This window comes from Leucopleurus acutus, assembly GCF_964270905.1.
Source record: "Leucopleurus acutus genome assembly, chromosome: 19".
Classification (NCBI taxonomy): Eukaryota; Metazoa; Chordata; class Mammalia; order Artiodactyla; family Delphinidae; genus Leucopleurus; species Leucopleurus acutus.
The window spans coordinates 17,296,494-17,317,500 of record NC_139161.1 but is presented as its reverse complement, the minus strand read 5'-3'; the positions used below and the strand labels follow the sequence as shown (position 1 = coordinate 17,317,500).

The following is a 21,007-nucleotide window of genomic DNA, read 5'->3' as shown; positions in this document are numbered from 1 at the left end:
TCTTCTTTCAGACACACTAATTCCTCAGAACCAAATGCCCCTCTTGGTGTAAACCGAGAGCAGGGTGAGGCTGTCACTTCCTGCATCAGGCAGGAAGGTGGAGACAGCCCAGCCCTGGGTTCTATGGGAGCAGCTTCCAGCCCCAGCCCAGCCCAGCCCCTGCCCCAGCCCACCCTCCGGGAACTGCCGTCAAGCTCAGCCCTTGTTCAGGGTTGGTGCTGTTGCTCGAGGGAACCCCAGATGCCAGGGCTCCACATTTAATCCCAGAAAGTCACCTTTCTGATAGGTCTCCTCTGGATTCTGCCTTCTGGTGTCTGGGCACCTCTCCCAGCATCTCTAGGGGGGCCTGGGGCGGCCCGCTGCTTTCCAGGCCTTTGTCTAGAAGGCTGGTTGGCTGGTGGAAGGAGAGTTCCAGGTCTCTGGGATTCGTCTACTGAGCAGACAGGGGCCTCGAACCCAGCTGAGCCTGGGAAGGGGGACTCTGTCTGGAGTCCCTCAGAGGCCTGTCCCCGCCCCCTTGAGGGCCACCACAATCCTGCTCTGGCAGAAGCCCACCTACCTGCCCCGCTCCCCGTCCAAGGCCCCTGGTGTACGTGCTGTGGGGGTGGCTTTGTGAACTGCTGTCCTCACAGTCTTGTGATGCTGGCAGCAGCTTTGAGCCAAGAGGAAGGGTCAGGGCTATTTTGAGCTGCGGCAGCTCCTCCAGCACCCCTGGCTGTCTTAGGGAGCCCAGATGCAGCAAGAGGCCCAAGGGACGCTCCCTCTGCCCCGTCCCTCCTCATAGGCCTGTGGGTGTGGCCTCAGAGGTGCTCAGGGCGTGGCAGTGGTAAAATAAACTTGCTTCTTTATTTTGTTCTGCTGTCCTCTCCAGGGCTCTTCTAAGACAAGTTAAAAATCTCCTCCTAGGTTTACCCAGGGCTGAGCCTCCCTCTCCCTGCTTGCTTTAACAAGGGAGTGGCGCTCAGGTTCCAGAGCTGGAGGGAGGAGCCCAGAAAGCCTGGAGGGGGAAGGAGGGCCTTACGGGGTGGCTAACGCCTGGGGAGGGGGCAAGGGGGTGGCTGGGCTCCTTGTGGGAAGGAGGCTGGGACGGGGCAGAGAGTGGCTGAGGGCTTACATGTCCTGCTCCCCAAGTCTCCTGGCTCTTCAGAAGCCACGATGACCAGGTGGGCTGAGCACCCGAGGAGCTGGGGGCATCTCACAGCCCAGGGAAAAGATCAACTGCCTGTTCTTCAGGAGGGGCTGAGGCGGCCCTCAGCACCCAGTTGAGAACAGAGCCTGGCGGGCAGGCTAAGTGGGAGGCTGGAGGGCTGGCCCTCCGTCACCCCTCCTCTCCAGAGGAGGAGAGGACCTCCGCTGAGGGATGCAGACTGGCACCTGCAGAACCCAGGGTGGCTCAGCTGTGCCGTCAGGAGCGCTGGATGCAGATGTGGACAAAGAGGGTGGCTGGTGACAGTGAGGCCCCGTCCTTGGAAAGCAGGTGGATGTGGCGGTATCCTGCCGGGAGGGTAGCCCGGTGTCAGCTTCTCTGCCCACCGCCCTGCGGGGCCAGGCTCTCGGAGGGAGTGGGCAGCCCGGGTGAACAGGGTCTTGGAGGCCCGGCCCCCCTTCTCTTTCCACCCCCGTCAACCCCACCAACCTTGCTTCAGGCTGCTGAGAGGCAGTGTAAACTGGCCCACAAAGTCATTGGGGGACGTGGCGTCATAATCTTCTACCACGAACCGGACCAGCACCAGCTCCGGAGCCCGCAGCTGGAACTGCAGGGTCTGTCCCCAGCGGGGGTTGAAGCCTAGGGCGCAGGCCTGACCGTCAAGAGCCCGCCCTGCACCTGCCCCGCTCCCCGCTATCTGCCCCCAGCTCGCCCCAGCAGGGCCCCCACCATTGTTGAGCACGTAGTTGGTCTCCTTGCAAGCACAGTCTGCGGGCACCCCGTGGATCTCAATGCGCACCAGCGGGTCCACGATGGAGTTTGGCTTCTCGGCATTCAGCTTGGGCAGCTGCTGCGCGGTCAGCACCTGCGCAGGAGCGAGGGGAGCTGCAGCCTGGCCCGAGGGGCTCACACCGGCCCTCCCGTTCAGGACCTGGAGGCGGACCGCCCTCCCGCGAGCTGTCCCCAGGCCTCTGCTATCCTCAGGCTGGCACCCCGCAAACAGGGACCCCAGGCAGGGTGTGGTCCAGGCTGCTGACCTGGATGGTGAAAGTCGTTCTGGGGGGTCCAGGACACTCAGGGTCAAAGGTTGTGTCAGGCTGCCGCAGACAGGCAGGTTTCAGGACATAGCCGCACTGCCCATTGATAAGGAAGCGCCCAGCATTGAGGTCCATCTCATAACCTGGCGTCTGGAAGTTCAGGGCCACTGTGGACACAGCGGGGGCAGGGCAGGGGCTCTCAGTGGCCCTCTCTTCACTGCTCAGTTTCAGGAGTCTCACTGCCCTCCCCACCGGACACACCTCATGGGGCGAGGACTCAGCTCTCTCTAGAGAGGGCCCAGGGTCCCACTGCCTGGGTAGTGATATCCCACCCCTACCATGGCTGGGGGGTTTCACGGCAGCCTCCACAGCTGGAGCCGGAGGGTGGGGCTGGGCCTGGGGCCGGGCCAGAGGCAGGATCCAAGGAAGCCCCATGTTTCCCTCCCTGCCCCCAAGGGGACCAGGCTCCTCTCCTTCGGCTCTGCTCAGCCTCCCTCCAGAACACACGCCCGTCAGCGTTGCTTAGTGGGGACTGCCGGGCTGTGTGTGTGTGTGTATGAGGGGCACGTGGGAGCGGAGGTTTTTAATTTCCACCTGCATGAAAAGCTTTGAGATTGTGCACTGGCTCGTTTACACAAAAGAGCCTGCTTTGTGTTTCCCCACCTTCCTTGTTATCAGTCTTTTAATAACTGGCATCTATAGGACTCATTTCTCCACCTTCTGGAAAGCTGTGCGGCCTCATCACCGCTGGGGCCGCCGTGGCCCCCTGCCCACCCCCTCTCCCCGGCGCTCCCACTCACCCAGCTGACAGCCCGAGTTCCACATCTCCTGGGGGTTGTAGTTGGCGGAGTTCATCCGCAGCCCCAGTGGGTAGACACGGGTCAGTTGGCAGGCATTGTGCCTGATGAAGCTGTTCCCTGAGGGAGAGTTGGGGCAGGACTGTGACAGCCCCTGGGCTGTGCCTCACCGGGTGCCAGGGCCTGTCCCCTCCCCTCCCCCACCTCCAGAGACAAGCTGGGAACAGAGGCTGAACTCCCATCCCCAGCTCCCCCGCCCCGGCTCCTTGTTCTCTCTGATGAGGGGACGGGGGTCCTCACAAGGAGGCTGCTGAAGTCCAGAGAGGGGCAGGGACCACCCCCCCGCTCCCGCCGCCTGACACTGCCTCCCACCCCAAGTCCCCACGTTCCCAACTTGGTGGGTGGAGCACTTGGCCCCAGGCTGGCATCCCCTGTCTTTCATGGCTCATCCCACAAGCACTCCTCCAGCCACGCCTCTGGTTCCAGGAACCCTTCCTGTACCTCAAGCCTCCAGGCCTTGGGCCAACCTGCTCCTCCTGTCTGAAGTCCCCTCCCCCTCTTCACCTGGCTGCTTCCGCCTCATCCTTCAGTCAGGTGTCTTCTCAGCCACCACTTGCTCGGGAACCCTTCTCTGGTCTCACCCCCTCCTGCTGGGCTTCCCCAGGCTCCGTCGTGCCTGTCCTGCCCGACTGATCACCCGGCACCGTAATTATCCATCTGTGTCTGGCCCCACCACTAGGCTGTGAGCTGGTGAAGGCAGACAGCAGCCTCCCCTTCCTGTGCACTTTTCCCTCTACGTACGCCTGGCCGGGTGCCGGGCATGCGCTGGGCACTCATTCCCTGAGCCCCTCTTTTCACTGCCCCCGAAGCCCTTTCGCACTCCTTTCCAGATCAACTTCAGCACCTACCACCCACCAGCAGCCTGCAGGTCCCCCAGAGGCCCGACGTCCCGGCTCCTACCTGCCTCTCGGATGAGCTTCTTGGCCTTGCGCTCGCTGAGGGAGCTGACCTGGCAGGGCTGGGGCGGGGCTGGGGCAGGGCGCAGGGTCCGCAGGCGGCTGGCACAGCAGTACACGGCCAGGGCCGACAGCTCCGGGGAGATCTGCTTGGCCTGGGAGACGAGCCTCAGCGGGGGTCTGCCCACTCTAGACCCCTGGTCCTCCCACCTTCCTTCCCTCTGCCACCTGCCCCCAAGCTCCACAGTGGCCTCAAGCCCCTGCCCAGCCCGGGCTGGCCCAGCCAGGCCCCCTCACCCGCCGCCTCTGCTCTGGGGCCCCCGCCTCCTCTTCTTCGTCCTCGTCTTCGTTCTCCTCCTCCCGGTCTGACAGAATTCGACCGTCCTCATTCCGAGCAGCTGGCAGCCTCTTCCCCTTCACCAGGACCCGGCCTTTCAGCTGCTGTAGAGACCAACACGGAAAAATTAAGCCCTTTTGCCCCTATGTCGGCCGGTCAGTCTATCACTCAGCCACCACTGTGTGAGGGGCTGGCCCAGGGTGGCGAGCAGCGAAGGAGACACAGATGAGTGATGTTTCTAATAGGAAGAAACCTATGAGGGAAACAGCCCCATCCACAGGGGACTGGCTAATGGGGTCCCTCTAAGCATCAGCATCCTACACAGCAGCCAGTAAAATGAATGAGGCGGCTCAGGGTTGAGAGAGACGGTGCTCTCTTCAAAAAAGATCTCATGTAAAAAAAAAAAAAAAAAAAAAAAAAAAGATCTCGTGAAAGAAGCGCATGTAGAATACGTGTTCACGTGATCTTCGTGCACCATTTGAAAGAGAAGATAGCTGTGTACATAGCTATATATATGCGTGGGAAAGTTCTGGAAGGATACACAAGACACTGCTGAAGATGCTCACTTCTCCAGAAATAGGACGGGGGGAGCCTGAGTGGAGGAAAATCTATGTTCCATTGTGTATGCTTTTCTGTGGCTCCATTTTTCCTTTTCCCATATGTATGTTATTTTCATACCGACAAAAAAATCACACACTAAGGTGAACCCACATTCCTTGCATAATTTGGGATTGGGAGGAGGAGGAGAGTTTTCTCAAAGAGCCCCAAAAGGATGAGTGTCCTGAAGGGGCAGATGAAATGCTCTGGGGGTTGGGAGGAAAGGAGGAAGGACCACTTCTGGCCAGAGAGCTGAGGAAGTTGTTAAGGCCACAGGAAGAGGCCCTTTACGCTGAGCTAGAGCTCTAAGCAGGTGGCGCTTGGCGAGCACAGATGGCTAGGAAGGGAGCTTCAGATGGAAGAGACAGTGTCAACCAAGGCCTTTGAGATGGGAATGGCCAAGCCTGCAGGGACTCCGTGGGCAGGAGGCAGAGCGGGGAGGTCAGGGCCAGGTCGTAGAGGGCCTTCGATGCCAGGTGACAGGGTGGGGTGTGTCTAGTCAAAATGGAAGGCAGACAAGTGGCAAGACCACAGGGTGGCAGATGTCAGATGAACGGAGAAGCGGAGGAAGGTTAAGACAGAGAGAGGGGAGGGGCCCTGAACAAGGGAGGTAGATGTGGACCTCGGAGCCAGACCCTCCCCCCACCCAGGCTGGGGGTCCGGGAGCATCACCTCTGGGGACGGCAGCTCTTCAGGGTTCTGGGAGTCCAGCAGCTGCGTCACCAGCATGTCCCCTAGGATGGTGTGGAGGTGACGGGCCATGGCAGCCTGCTGCTCCAGCCCACAGTGGTTCTCGAGGGACAGGATGACGGGGTACGGAGACAGCTGTGGGAGGGAAGGGCAGCAGCTCAGTCACTCACCCCTCCCCCACCAGGACCCCTGCTATGCCCGCCCCCCCACCCCTTTCAGGCCAGGCAGGCAAAGGCAGGGCTCTGGAGAACCCACTCTGGGGGAGACTGAGTGCGTGGATGTGGGACACACTGGGGTCAGTGTGCACGTGGAGGGGCAGAGGTCAGATCTGGGGCATCGGGGAAGGGGTGGAGTGTCTGGGGAGCTGAGGGTGGCTGCAGGAATGTTTTTCTTTTACAAATGTTCTTTATCTGTTAATGACACTGACCATGTCGTTTAGGTTGCACACTTTTGGTCCCAGCCCATCATTTGCTGACGGTAAGGTTTGTATAGCTCGACAGAAGTTGCAATTTTATGTAGGTGCAACACTGAGCCTCTCTTTCACGATTTTCTCTTTGCGAGTCATGATTAAAAGGTCCTTCCCTACCCACAAGGTTTTCTTCTGGAAATTTTACTATTTTAATACATTTACTAAATATAAGGGTGGGAGAAGGGAGCCTCTCACCCAGCTTTATTCTACCCCATTGGGCAGTTGTCCCAGCAGCACTTGGTGAAAGTGAGTCCCTGGGCAGGGGTTTCTTTTGTTTCGGGGGTTTTTTTGTTTTGGGGTTTTTTTGGCCGCGCCACACGCGGCATGCAGGATCTTAGTTCCCTGACCAGGGATCGAACCCGTGCCCCCTGCAGTGGAAGCACAGAGTCTTAACCACTGGACCACCAGGGAAGTCCCAGGGGTTTCTTCTGGAAGGACCGAGACCAGCTGATGTCATGGGGAAGGCTCTGGGGCTGGGCGTGGGAGTCCCAGGGCTCACCGTGAAGGCATGGTCACGCACTGCCTGGATCACATCTCGGAAGAGGATCTTGGAGGTGAGGGTGTGGCCATGGTAGATGACCGGCTCCCCTCCTGGCCCCTCCCAGCAGTCAAGCTCCACACAGCGGCATCCCTGGGCAAAGGCTCTGCGGACAGATGGATGGATGGGCAAGGTGTCATATGGGTGGCACAGAGCAGGGCGATGGACAGGCCCCCAGGTAGGCCCCAGGAAGCCCATGGCGGGAGCTGAGCCCCATGTCCATCCCCAAACTGGCTCCCAGACATGTTCACTCCCACCATCCCCCCCACTATGGTACCTAACATAGGCCTCGGTGCTGCTGGGCCCACCGATCTGAGAGTCGGTCAGGTAGGTATTATGGGAGGAGGAGATGAAGTAGTGGGCCAGGGGCTGGTTCATGTCCTGGAACACACACGTGTGGGCCGGGTTCAGGGCAGCCCCCTCAGGCGACAACAGGTACATCATGAAGCCATCCAGAGTCATCAGCTCGTGCTGCTTGGCTGAAGGAATGGGCAGAAGAGAGCATCACGGGGGACCCCTTTGTCTGGCCCTAAAATGCCTCAAAGCTCACTCAACTTAGTAATAGTGAGCACCTGTCTACTGACTGGACTCCACGTAAGTCACGCCTGTTTTTTCTTTTTTTTTGGCCACACCTCGCAGCTTGCGGGGTCTGTTTCCCGACCAGGGATTGAACCCGGGCCACGGCAGTGAAAGGCTGGAATCCTAACCAGTAGGCCACCAGGGGACTCCCAAGTTATGCCATTTAATTTCAACCCAACCCTGTGAGGACGGTACATTACTATGCCATTTTACAGATGTGGCAGCTGAGTCTCAGAGAGGCAAGGTAACCTGCCCAAGATGGTGCCCACAGCCTGTAATAGCAGAGCCCACTTAGCTGGGAACCCGGACCTGTCAGATGCCGAGCCCTGGGCCGTGTTGGCCCCAGCCCCATCTGTCAGACCCCTCACCTGTCTCGTTGAGCTCATAGGTGTGGATGAGCTGCTGGGCGTGGGCCAGTGTGGCGTCATCCTCACCCTGGTCCTCCAGGAACTCCAGCAGCTCGGGGGTGCTCAACACCCGGTCCTCGCCCGAGTACCGATGGAAGATCTCCTCCAGCTCGGGGCGTTTCAGCAGCCGTCGCAGAAACTCCTCAATCTCAGGCCCCTCCAGCCACTCATTGTTGGAGCGGTCACACTCCTGGAGAGCAGGAGGGAGAGATTCAGAGGAGGAGGACACCCTGGGAGAGCTGGCCTGCGCTGACACACCCGTCATCCACCACGTCTGGGAAGGAGGCATTGTCCGCAGTTTCACAGGTGGAGAAACTGAAAGCTAGCCAGGCTCCGGGTCTCACTCAGACTCACACAGCTGCTGAATCACAGGCTGGGATTCTAAGAAGGACTCGGGTTCATTGCCTGTTCCTCTGCCCCACGACCTACTCCAAGAATCAAGATGTGGGAGGAGAAACTGTGAGCCCTGGGCAGGGCTGAGCCCCGGGCAGGGCTGAGCCCCGGTGCCAGAATCCCCCCTCCCGTGTGTATACGCTACCGTTCTCAGCCTCACACGTTCACACCCAGGGGCAGTGAGCAACACATAACAGAATTCACGTGGCGCTATGGGCCCAGGTGCACTGGTGCCGTGGCCCCTTCTGTCTTTTGGAGTCACAGTCAACATCCACACAGGTGTCTCCACGTGATCCAACTGGGCCACGGATGCACAGCCCACCTCCGTGGGCCCCTGTCTGTGCTCCCACATGGGGGGTGTACATGGTCACGTGTGGAGGTGCCACACATGCCACAGTGGAGGGGGTGCGCTCCTGTGTGTACCCGTGAGCCTGAGGTCCTCCCTACCTGGGCTCTGCCTGAGGGTGAGGAAAGGAGCTCTGGGCCAGCACTCCCATCCTGGCCCAGTGGCTTCACTGGGTTGAAAGTGTACCTAGGCCCAGATGTGGCCTTTCTGCAGAGAGAGGCCACTCTCCACAAAAGCTGGCAGGTGGGAAGGGGGAGGGAACTGGTGGCTCAGATGGCTGGGGAAGGCAGAGGGCAGGTGGGAAGGGGGAGGGAACTGGTGACCCAGATGGCTGGGGGAAGGCAGAGGGCAGAGGCCAGAATGGTGGCAGATGCCCACCTTGAAGAGGCCGTAGGCGTACATGTCGTTCATGTCCACGTTGACCATGCGGAGCAGGTTCTTGATCTCCTTGAAGCTCATCTTACTGTCCTGGTTGGAGTCCGCTCGATGCAGATAGAAGTGGATCCAGGTGTGGGTGCTCAAGAAATACTAGAGACAGGCTGGGCCCAGCCCCCTGCTGACAGGTAACTGACAGGTATGGCATACCCCCACCCCCGCCCTGGGGGCTCCCAGGTTTGGGGGCTGTGGTTTCCCCTCAGCCTGTGGACCCCCTAATTGCCCCAGCCGCACGTCCTCCACGGGAACGGGCTCCCCGTCACCACCCTCGGTTCTTAAGACAAGGGGCTCTATCTCAAACCGCGGGTCCCTAAGGGCGGAGCCACGCCTCCCCTGGGCCTGAGGGTCCTCCCGGCACACGGCTGGCCCCCCTCCCCGCGCGGTCCGCTGCCTTCCCCGGGAGGATATTGGTCGAGGCGCTCGCGCTGGCTCATGGCATCGAGGCGCGCGCGCAGCTTGGCCAGACCGCGCACCCAGCGCTGCGCCTCCTCGGCCGTGGGCGCCGCCAGGTCCAAGTTCTTGCGACGCCCCTTGAAGGCGATGGTTAGGCAGCGCGCCGGCTCGAAGGCACCCCCGAAGCGCCGCAGGCCCTCGGACTGGTGGCCCTCGCGGACGGCCTCGATGTGCTGCACGAAGACTGCGGAGAGGGACGGGACGCGCGCGGCCGGGTCAGGGCGGCGGGGCCGGGCCTCCACTGTCCCCAGCCTGCCCGCGTCCGCCCGGGCCCCAGCTCACAGATGTGCTGCGAAGGCGCGCGCGGGATGCGCCGCTGGAACCACACGCTCAGGCCGTCCTCCTGCAGCCGGTACAGCCGCTCCTTTTGCCATGTCCGCGAGCGGATCTTGCAGAGCCGGGAGCCCCGCAGCATGGCGCGCACGTCCTCGTCCTCCGTCAGGCCTGCGGGGGCGGGAGGGGATGGGCATCCTGGCTGGCCCTGCTTGCAGGTTCCCTCCACCCTCCTCCCAGCAGGGAGGTGCGGCCTCCTCCCCAAGCCTCTGTAAACTCTCCCAGGCGGCTCTTCCTCTCCCTGTAACAGGCCCCAATACCGGCTTTGGCTGTAGGCTCTTTGGCCCCAAGGCCTGTGCTTGGTGTGTCCCACCCAAGCCACCCTGGGAGGGGTGCCAGTAACAGGCCTGCCCTCCCCCGTGTCAAGCAGCCTCGTCTGGAGGCCCTCAGAGCAGAGCCCAAGGCGGCGCCTGGGACTCAGGCCTCGCTAAAGGTCACTCTTTCTGCCACTCCCCTCCATCACGGCCTCCAGCCTTCAAGCCTGGAATCTGCCATCAACAGCCTTTTCCCTTGACACGAAAACCTGACCATCAAGAGGGTAGTCTCACTATCTAACCTAAATCTTTCCTGCTGCAACCCAAGCTCCTCACCTCTGCTTTCCCGAAGACAAGGGAGGACAGCAGAGGTCACTCTGGCTCCAGGGTCTCAGACCAAGCATGCCAGGCCCAGTCCTGCCTTGGCCAGCCTGGGGCTGATCTCCAGATGCCCTGGTGGGGCCCAGCTGAAAGCATGATCTCCTGTGACACTTGGTATCCCCCTTGCCCAGCCACTGTCACAACCCCGTGTAACCCCTGAGCCCACATGTGCTCTCTGGTCACAGCATCCATCCTTCTTAATAAGACAAAATGCTTACAAAGTACCTACTACATGCCAGACCCCACTCACATGTTAACACACGAGAAAACAAGTGCAGAGATGCTTCAGCAACTTGCCAGAATTCCATGGCTGGGGAGTGGCAGAAGCAGGCTTCAGACCCTGGAGGTCAGGCTCCAGCACCTTCGCCCTTGGCCACTACACTGACCCCTCTGCTCCTTCTATCCTCCTCCCTCCCCCAACTCCCTGCAACCACCCTGGGCTTGAGGACCTAGGAAAGAGCAGGGTCCGAGGAGTCAAATACCAGCTCTGTCACTCCCCAGTTACACGGCCTTGGTGGCACTACCCTGTGACTGCTCTAAGCCTCATGTTCGCCATTCATAAAATGGAGACCACAATAGTAGCTGCTACAAAATCCAAAATTCAGTCAAGATGCTGCCCATCCTGGTAGGGCCACACCCTGCTCAGATCTTCCTCAGCAGGGGTCAGAACCAAAGGTTTATGAGCCAGGGGACAACAGAACGTGTGGAAACCAGACAAACTGTAGGGTCCACACCCTTCGGAAGGACGGAGGCAGCCAGGAGTGGATGAAGGCCCAGAGTTCCCAGAGAACCGAATCTGGATTTATATGTGACGCCTCCAGATTTTTCAATGTTGGCAATTAAATCAAATTGAAACAAAAAACCCCAAAACACCACTGTTTGGGCCAAAAGAAACAAGACAGTGGGCCTCTCTTCCTCCCTTTATTTTAACAAGCTCCCAATACTGGGTTTGGCTTTAGGCTTTGTGGCCCCAAGGACTCTGCTTGCCCAACTGCAAACCCTGACCTGAGGAATCAAGTCTAAATTCCTGGGGCTTCCTCTCACTCTCTCTAGGAGCCTTTGTAGGATCATTCTCCCATCTCTTCCTCAGACTGGGGTCCTTCAAGGACCACCTCCTCCAGGAAGTCTTTCCTGATTTGTCCTCAATAGGAGTTCTCCTTCCCTGACCACCAGCAACACTTTTTACTTTAATTAAATCACCCCACCTAAACTGTAATTTCAGTGGACCTTAATAAGCCCAAGCGCTGGGATATCCACACCTCAGTGCTTGTCCCAGAGCCAGGCTTGCAGCCAGTGTTTTCTGAAAGGGGAGGCAGATGGACAGACAGCTGGGGACTAAGTGTATTCTAGCCCCAGCCCTGAGCCATCTGTCCAGATGTCAGGGCAGCAGCCTTGTGGGTCAGGGTTTCTCAACTCCGGCTGTGCATCAGAATCACCTGGTGGAGGTTGCAAAACCCATGACCCAGAGATTCTCATCCAGCAGGTACAGGTTGGGGGTTGGACATCTGTATGTTTAAAAAGCTACCTTGGGCTTCCCTGGTGGCGCAGTGGTTGAGAGTCCGCCTGCCGATGCAGGGGACACGGGTTCGTGCCCCAGTCCGGGAAGATCCCACATGCGCAGAGCGGCTGGGCGCGTGAGCCATGGCCGCTGAGCCTGCGCGTCCGGAGCCTGTACTCCGCAACGGGAGAGGCCACAACAGTGAGAGGTCCGTGTACCGCAAAAAAACAAACAAACAAACAAACAAACAAAAAAAAGCTACCTTATGAAAAAAAACAAAAAGCTACCTTATGACTTTGAGAGTGACTATAATGGAGAATCATGGACTCAGGGGCAGGAGGAGAAACCTGCCATCCTTAAGAGGCTATGGTCCCCCTTGGGGCCAATTTGTGACCCTAATGGCTCCAAGGGGTCTCTCAGGGTTTAGACTGTGGCCTTCTGGAAGGGTCAATGCCCACTCAGTGCCACCTAGCCAGGAAGGGGAGGTGGAACCCTCCTTCTTCCAGGTAAAGAGCTGGAACTTGGCATGGGCCAGGCCAAGAGACTCACCAGACCCTCAGGCCCCTATCCCCACAGGTTCCCCACATCCAGGCAACCTCTGCATTCTCTCATCCTGAGGAACAACAGAGTGGGGGGCAGGGCATTCAGGGGCACCTGCAGCGCCATCAGGGCTGAGCCCGCCCCTCCACCACCCCCTCAGCTATGGGAAAGGGGACTCCTCATCCCCATGACAGCCAGGCCCTGCAGCTGCACCCACCTCCCCTGACTGGGCCAGCCCTGTGATGCCAAGGCCAGAGGTTGGGGGGGGTGGAGGAGGGGGGCTGGTGCATGACTAAGGCTGGAAATGGAGGTGAGTCACTGAAGGCCTCTTTTGTCCAGAGCCTGCTGCAAACAGGACATGGAGAAAGGCAGCCTGAGCTCCCGACCAGCACCCCACCGGGACAGGTTCCCACGCTGAGGAGGCCCCTACTCCTGGCTCTCACCCCCAGCTCCCCAGGAGCCTGCTGGGGGAAGGGGTGACATTCCATTCTGCCCACCCAACCAGCACAGGCCCCCCGGATCACACTGCCCCTTGGACCACACTGTCCTCCAACCACACTGCCAGAGGAAAAGCCACACAGAACGAGGGTGAAGTGCCCGGCTGGGCCAGGTGCCGAGTCCCTGGGTGGGTGCCTCTATTTCTCCACTGCTTGAGCTTCTGAACCCTAGGGTAGTGAGGGGGCTGAGCTGTCAGATGGGAGGGGCAGGACCAAGGGAGGTAAGGGCGTGAGGTCAGGAAGCAGGCCCAGGCCCTGGGCAGTGATACTGAGAGGGGCCTGGCCCTCTGCCTAGCCACCCAGTAAACATTTATCGGTCCCACCAGATCCAAACCCACAGATGTTTCCTCGACCTCATTCCTACCTGCTTGGAGCAGGAGTGCAAGCTGCCTGCCTCCCGTGGTTTCCGTGGATTCTCTATCTATCCATCTCTGCCTTGAACCTGGAGCTGGGCTGGGCCAGCACCATGGCCACCTCAACCGAGCAGGTGGGGGAACAATCACGAAATAACAATAGTAAAAATGAGGACAAACAGCACCAAAAGGTGGAAACAACCCGAGCGTCCATCAACAAATGAATGACTAAGCAAAATGTGGTCTATGCATACAGTGGGTTATTATTCAGCCATAAAGAGGAGTGAAATCTGATCTCTGTTACAACACGGATGAACCGTGAAAACATTATGCGGGCTTCCCTGGTGGCGCAGTGGTTGCGAGTCCGCCTGCCGATGCAGGGGACGTGGGTTCGTGCCCCGGTCCGGGAGGATCCCACATGCCGCGGAGCGGCTGGGCCCGTGAGCCATGGCCACTGAGCCTGCGTGTCCGGAGCCTGTGCTCCGCAACGTGAGAGGGCACAACAGTGAGAGGCCCGCGTACCGCAAAAAAAAAAAAAAAGAAAAAAAAGATGAAAACATTATGCTAAGGGAAATAAGCCAGACCCAGAAGGACAAATGATGTACGATTCCATTTACATGAGATACTAGAACAGGCAAATTCACAGAAACAGATTTTATATCACTTATACCTCAATTTAAAAAAACTCAGAGACAGAAAGTAAATTAGAGGTTACCGGGGGCTGGGGAAAGGGAAGAATGGTGACTTATGTCCTAATGGTTACAGAGTTTCTGTTTAGGGTGATGGAAAAGTTTTAGAAATAGCACAATATTGTGAATGTAATTAATGCCACTGAATTACCCACTTCAGAATGGTGTCCATGGCCAATTTTATGTTATATATATTTTACCACAATTTTTAAAAATTAAGGGACTTTGCTGGCGGTGCAGTGGTTAAGACTCCGCGCTTTCAATGCAGGGGGCACAGGTTCGATCCCTGGTGGAGGAACTAAGATCCTGTATGCCACACAGCACAGCCAAAGAATAAGAATAATAATGTACTATGCTAGAAACCGCTGTACACTTTACATGGCCGAATGGTATGGGATGTGAATTAATTCTCAATAAAGCTGTTGAAGAGGCACAGAGCAGCTAACGAACTTGTCCAGGGTCACGGGGCAGCTGGGGTGCGTTCAGAGTTGGGGGGCCTCACCCAAAGGGCTCTGTGTGACTGAAGGAGCACACAGGGCTCTCTGTCTGGGGCCCGCCCACAGGAGGCGCACAGTAAATGATAACAAAGAAGGAAACCAAGGCAGTGCCGGGGGTGGGGGGTGGGCAAGGACCCGGGTATTCTGCTCCATCCCTGCTCCTCAGTCCCATGGCTTCCAGCTGGGCCCCTCTCCCGCCCAGTGTCATCAGCTGGGGCCCAGACACCTTCCCTGAGCCGCTTATCTCAGCCCCCAGAGAGGGGCCAGGAGGTGGTGAGGAACGGGCAGCCCCACAGTTTCCCAGTAACCACCTGCAGCCTGGGCGGGTTGGGCTGTGTGTGGTCTGGGGCCAAGGCTGCGGGCAGGAATCTGCCTCACTGGCAGAGCTGCAAGGGGCTGTGGGGAGGCCAAGTTTATCCCTGGCCCTTCAATCCCACCTTTCTCACAGGTGGGCCACTGATGATCAGAGAGGACTCGCTGTGTATGCTAAAAACAGTGTGGGTGGCCCAAGGCAGGGGTGGATGCAGGGGCCATGTAGGGGGTGGGCAGAGGCCAGAGTGGGCTGGTGGCAGCGGTGGGAGTGCTGTGTGGTCACGGGGCGTGTATGCAGAGAGCAGGGTGTGTAAGGAGTGAAGGTGTGTGTAGGGTGGTGTGTGCACATCAGGTGTGTGTGTGTGTGTGTGTGTGTGTATGGGGTTGGTGGGTGGGAGGTGGTCAGCTTGGCGTGGAAACTAAGGGGTGTGTGTGTGTGTGTGTGTGTGTGTGTGTGTGTGTGTGTGTGTGTATGGGGTTGGTGGGTGGGAGGTGGTCAGCTTGGCATGGAAACTAAGGTGTGTGTGTGTGTGTGTGTGCCAGTGCACACTCAGGAAGGGCCCACGGGACTCCAGTAGGAATGTGAGACATGCAGGGAACAGCGACAGCCGACAGCTTCATGCCAACGGGGGGAGGGGAGGAAGAGCAGCTTTTCCCGGTGACTGAGGCCATGAGGCTCTGGGAGGGGACAGGCAACGGCAAGGGGTCTCAAACTCCTTCCCACCGGAATCCTCAAGCCAGCAGGTAGCCTCAGCACCTCGGGTACCAAACGCGTCCCCCTCGCCCTGACTGGCTGCCACACCCAAGGCTAGAGCCTAGCGGAGCTCAGTGCCAGAATCCATAACATTCCTTGAAGCATCAACAAAGTCAAGAAAGGCAGGCGGTGCTTCCCCTGCTCTGGGTGGACGTAGTGCGATAAAGGTGGCAACACTCTTCTCCGCAGGGCCAGACCAGGCGTGAAGCCTGTTTGGGGGCTGAGATCGTGCAGCGGGGCTCCTCAGAGCTGAGGAAGGAGGAGAGGTGAGGGGGGCCAGGATGCAGGGCAGAGCCAGCCCCCCAGCCCTGCCTGGCACACGCCGGCGCGACCAGGAGGGCTGCCCACCCCTCCCACCACCCAGGCCAGGCACCTCCCCAGACCGGGGGCTGCTCTGAAGACCGCCCCACCTGCCAACCTCGCCCCTGGCAGCCCCACTCACCCTGCAGGAGATGCCCTGGGCAGGCCATCGGGAGAGCCCGCTTTCCCTGCGGCACTTGGCGGTGTGTGCCGACGGGGGAGGGAAGGCAACAGATTCTGCCCACTTAGTGCTCTGCTCACAGGAGGATTAGCGGCAGGGTGGAGCATCGGGGCACAGGGACAGTTCCAGGCTCTGGGGAGATAGGGCTGCCAGACAAAATTCAGGATGCCCAGTTAAATGTGAATTTCAGATGAACAAAAAATAATAATATTTTAGTATCAAATATTTACATAATTTGGGACATACTGATATATATTTTTTGGCAGCCCTATGAGGACACCCCTGGCAGCTGGCAGAACCACTGTGGGAGAGGGGTGTAGCAGGCCCCTCCCCACCAGGCTTAAATCACTCATTCATTCATTGTGTTAGGAGCTTGGACACTGGGCCAGACTTCCTGGGTTCAAATCCTCTCTTAGCTACTTCCCAGTTTGGAATCCGGGGCAAGTTACTGAACCTCTCTGAACCTCAGTTTCCTCACTTGTAAAATGAGGCTAATGGTCCCACCTACCTCATAAGGTTGTGACATTAAACGAGCTAATACAAGAAAAGCGCTCACACAGTGTTATAAAGGTGGTAATTAGTATTCATTAATTCCAGCAATAATGAGCTCTCATTGAGGGCTTCCCTGGTGGCGCAGTGGTTAAGAATCTGCCTGCCAATGCAGGGGACATGGGTTTGAGCCCTGGTCTGGGAAGATCCCACATGCCGCGGAGCAACTAGGCCCGTGAGCCACAACTACTGAGCCTGCGCGTCTGGAGCCTGTGCTCCCAACAAGAGAGGCCGCGATAGTGAGAGGCCCACGCACCGCGATGAAGAGTGGCCCCCGCTCGCCGCAACTGGAGAAAGCCCTCGCACAGAAATGAAGACCCAACACAGCCAAAAATAAATAAATAAATTAAAAAGAAAAAAAAGAAAAGAAACGCTGTTTCTTATTAAAAAGAGCCCTCATTGAAAATGATGGCTTTGGTGGCAGACAGACGCTGCCTCTTAACCGCATGGCCTTGGGCCGGTGACTCAAGTTTCTCACCTGTGAGGACAGTGACAGCACCTTCCCCTGGGGTGGCCGAGGATTAAGTAGGATCTGGGCTACTGCGAGCTCAGCCCTGCCCTGGTGCTCACTGGGCTCCTCTTCTAGCTCTTCAACTGTTCCCTGGCTTCCCTGGCGCAGGCCAGGCCAGCAGCCCAGCCTGGGGGTGGGGGATGGGAGCAGAGTGGACCCTAGGCTCCACAAATGACTCCCACTCAATGCGGGGGCTGCTGTCCGTTCCCCCTCATCTCGGTTTCCCCCAGTATGGCCCCCCCCCTTTCTTTTCCTTGGGCCCCTCTTCACCTTTGACTCTGAGCCACTCCCTGCTCTAGTCTCTTGACCTGATCGGAAAGAAAATCTGTCCTCTGTTAGACTAAGGGGTGTGGCGAAGGCGGTGACAGGACACAGCCCTCAGGGTCATTTCAGGAGAGGCAGCAGCTGCAGGGGTCATCGTGGAAGCTACCTGGCTGGTAGACCTAGGACTGGGCCTTTATGGCCAGGGCAGTTGGGCCCCAGGACAGCTGGGTTTCACCTCCACCTCCACCTGGACTCAGTGAGGCCTGGGGAAGGGACATTCCCCACAGACTTGACATTCCTCTCTCTGAAGGCAGTCACTCAACAGGACGGTGCCGCAGTCAGCGGGGAGGGAGGGTGGCGCAGATGGCATTCTGACACCCACATAGTTCCCAAGAGTGTCACTGTCACGGGGTGCCCGGAGCTCCCGTTCAACGTTACTCAGCCAAAGGGGATGAGTCTTGGGCTCAGCTGTAATTATTTGTCTACAAGTGGCTCCTGGCACTAGACTGTTCATTCCCCCAGGGCAAGGTGCTGTGTCCTCCATCTCTGTAGCCCCAGCCCTGACGCTGCGCTCTGGCATGCGGACGGGCCTTAGCAAAAATGTATGGAAAGAGGAGGCAGGCAGGTGTGCGGGAGCATCACCTCAGCCCTCCCAGGGTACCCATAACCCCCGCAGGCAGCTGACTCCTGGGGCTGCTTCTCTGGCCCAACACCAGCCCTTGACTATCTCAGCAGCACCTCAACTCCCCATGGCCATCGACCTCTCCCCAAACCACCACTGCCCCTTAGACCACAGGATGATGACGCTGCCACCCATTAGAGACACCTTCCAGATCCCACCAACTGCCAAGTCCAGCCCGGTGCATCTCCCTGTAGTTCTGGAATCCATCTCGGCTGTACCGGCCCACTTCTGAGCTCCCCGTCCCCCCCGCACACACACAGCTTGCCCAGCTGACTTCTCAACCTCCCTCCTGTGGGTCTCCTTGTTTCACCCCTGCCTTCGTCCAACCCACCCCTACTCTACACAATTCCTGCCTCTCTCCTCCGGCCTGAGACCTTTCCCGGGCTCCTGTCACCCTCCAGAGAAAGTCCATAACCTTATAAGCAGGGGCCTTGAGGACCCAGCCTCCACCTGCCTCTCCCCTTCTGCCTCACTCTAGTCTCCCTCCAGCTCCAGGGTGCAGCCAGGGCTCGCCAGCATCTTGGTCCTTCCTTCACAGCCTTATTTCTTTGCTTCATTGTCTGACATCCTTGCTGGTACTTCAGCTCTCTGAGGGCCAGGACTGTGTCTGCCTTGTTCGTTGCTGAATCCCCAGGGCAGAGCATAATATAGGCACTCAATAAATGTTTGTGGAATGCATGTGTGATTGATGAAAGGTAGGGCAGAGACCTCGTCTTCTGTCTCCATAAGGAGAGTGCCAGGCACGGCGCTCAGAACACAGCACTCAATAAATGCAGGTCAAATGAATGAGAGGAGGCAGAAGTAAGAACAGGGGGGTGGGGCTTCCCTGGTGGCGCGGTGGTTGAGCATCCGCCTGCTGATACTGGGGACACGGGTTCGAGCCCTGGTCTGGGAAAATCCCACATGCCGTGGATCCGTGCACTACAACTACTGAGCCTGCGCTCTAGAGCCCACGAGCCACAACTACTGAAGCCTCTGAGCCTAAAGCCCATGCTCTGCAACAAGAGGAGCCACTGCAATGAGAAGCCCGTGCACCTCAACAAAGAGAAGCTCCCCTCGCCGCAGCTAGAGGAAGCCTGTGCACAGCAACGAAGACCCAATGCAGCCAAAAATAAATAAATAAAATAAATTTAAAAATCTTAAAAAAAAGAACAAGGGGTGGAGGACAGTGGTAAAGAGAAGGTAAGACCGGCTATCGGGACCTCTGATTTTTGCTCCAAGATTCACACAGGTCTTCGGGCAGCCCTGCCCTCTGTTTCCTCAGCCCCACTTCATTAACTATTCTACCGACCACAGTTCTACTACACCACTTCACTTTTACAGTATTTTACATTGTATAAAATGTAAAACTCTCACACATAAACCCCCTCGTTCAAGCCCTCAACCCCCCAGTCAGTCCCACTTTGCCCTGGTTCTGAGACGGGGCCAGGCGCAGTGTGGGGTACATACCAACTTTTGCCCTCTATTAGCTGTGTGGTCATAGACAAATTCCTGACTTTCTCTGAGTCAGTTTCCTCATCTGTGAAATGGGGATTATACCACCTGCCTCTCAGGAAGGTGAAGAAGATTGAAGGGCACCACATCTGTAACCACCCAGTGCTGGCCAGTGTCTGGGAGATGCTTGATAAACCATAGTTACTTTCCTTTCCCCCACTGACTTCCCTCAAATCTGAGAAGGCAACTCTGGCTTTCTGACCCGAAGGTAGGGCGCCTCCTGGTGGAAAACAAAAGCCATCCTGGGAGCCTCGCTCGGACCCCAGGACCTCGGGTGACCCCAGGTGCGACCTCCCCTCCCCCGCTGGAACGGTGCTGGTCTTCCATCCCTCGCCGGACTCCCCACAGCCCCATTGGGAAGCCCACCAACGGCTCGCCGGAACACCCCAACCCTCCCAGGCTGCGCCCCCGGGGCCCGTCCGCACCCACCCCGAGCCGCCCCAGCCGCTCACTGACCCATCTTCTTCAGCGCCCGCAGCCCGGGCCTCTTGTTGCCGCCGTCCTGGGGCGCGGGCGGGGACGGGAGCGCGACGGGCGCTGCGACCTGGGCCGGCACCGGGGGCTCCTCGCGCCGCCGATGGCGGCTCCTCCAGCGGCCGCACAGCATGGTCGCGGGGCCGGGGCCGGGCCCGGGGTCTGTGCGCGGTGTCGAGCGAAGAAACTTACCGGCGCCGTGAGGGAGTCGGGAGGAGGAGGTGTCGGGAGGAGGAGGTGTCGGGAGGAGGGAAAGAGGGAGGGACGAGGGTTAGGGAAGGAGGGACCCGGAGGGAGAGGGCGGGGCCAAGGATGGCGTGGGGAGGTGCGAGGGGGCGGCGAAGGGGGCTGTGACCCCAGGCGGGGAACCGTGCCCTAGAGGAAGTGTGGGGAGGGGGCCTGACCCGCGACCCCGAGTCTCCGCGTTAGGCCCCTGCTCCTGAGTCCGCCTCCCCATTCTCCGAGCGGTCCTGGGATCCCGGCCCTATCGGAGTCCTGAGCCCCCATGGTGCTGGGGGGAGGCATCGGAGGGAGCGACGGCCGCCCTCTGGCACAGACACCCTCTCCTTTCCCCGGACCCTGACTCAGTGTGGACTCAGGACCCCTCTCCACCCTCCTCCTCCCCGTCCCGCCTGAGGGCTCAGAAGGAAGCCAGACAGGGGATAGGGTCCGCGAGCCGGATCGTCCTGGGCCTAGGGTCCGCGGGCCCGGAAAGCCCCGGGAGCTTAGCGGGGCGGCAGGGCAGCCCGAACCGGAGGAGTGGGGGGTGGGGGGGAGTGGGAACTGACTGGAGGTGGGGAGGGAGGAAGGCTCTGGCCATGACGTCATAGGATTAACCCTCTCCTCGCCCGGCTAGTTGCCGTTCCCAAAGGGGTAGAAGACTCCAAGCTGACTGGTCTGGAGAGGATGGGGTGGCGCGAAGCCTGGAGACCCCGGCAGAATCTGTGGTTGGAGGCTTGGACAGGTTGGCACCCCCGCCGGGCCTTTGATCGTCCTCGGACGGCCACCGCACGCTGCGTAGATGTCCTTGGCATCAACTTGTGGATGAGCGTCGAGTGCGGGTTCCGGTGACCGTGTCATGCGTACACTTACTACATAAGAAACCACCTGCGTGTTTGTGCGCGAGGGGTGGGATATGTGCGTCTTCTGCAGCAAGTGCCCTGGGTCGGGGGTGGAGGGCTGGGTGCACACCGCCACTCGGCGGCGGCCAGGAGTGTGTCATCCCAAAGATAAAGCTTAGTTTCTCAGGACCTAGATTTGCCA

General features: G+C 58.8%; 1 protein-coding gene across 1 annotated transcript; it reads right to left on the bottom strand.

Moving 5' to 3' along the window:
• Positions 1-1,387: 1,387 nt before the first annotated feature.
• On the bottom strand, positions 1,388-19,877 carry PLCD3 (phospholipase C delta 3; the record flags this gene model as incomplete). The annotated part of the gene is made up of 15 exons (XM_082859975.1): positions 1,388-1,494; positions 1,637-1,786; positions 1,877-2,012; positions 2,185-2,351; positions 2,985-3,101; positions 3,942-4,092; positions 4,235-4,378; positions 5,544-5,696; positions 6,530-6,674; positions 6,846-7,047; positions 7,516-7,744; positions 8,672-8,801; positions 9,137-9,365; positions 9,464-9,625; positions 19,727-19,877. 15 exons carry the CDS (start codon positions 19,875-19,877, stop codon positions 1,406-1,408), a joined length of 2,355 nt encoding a protein of 784 aa, XP_082716101.1. The 3' UTR covers positions 1,388-1,405.
• Positions 19,878-21,007: the final 1,130 nt, after the last annotated feature.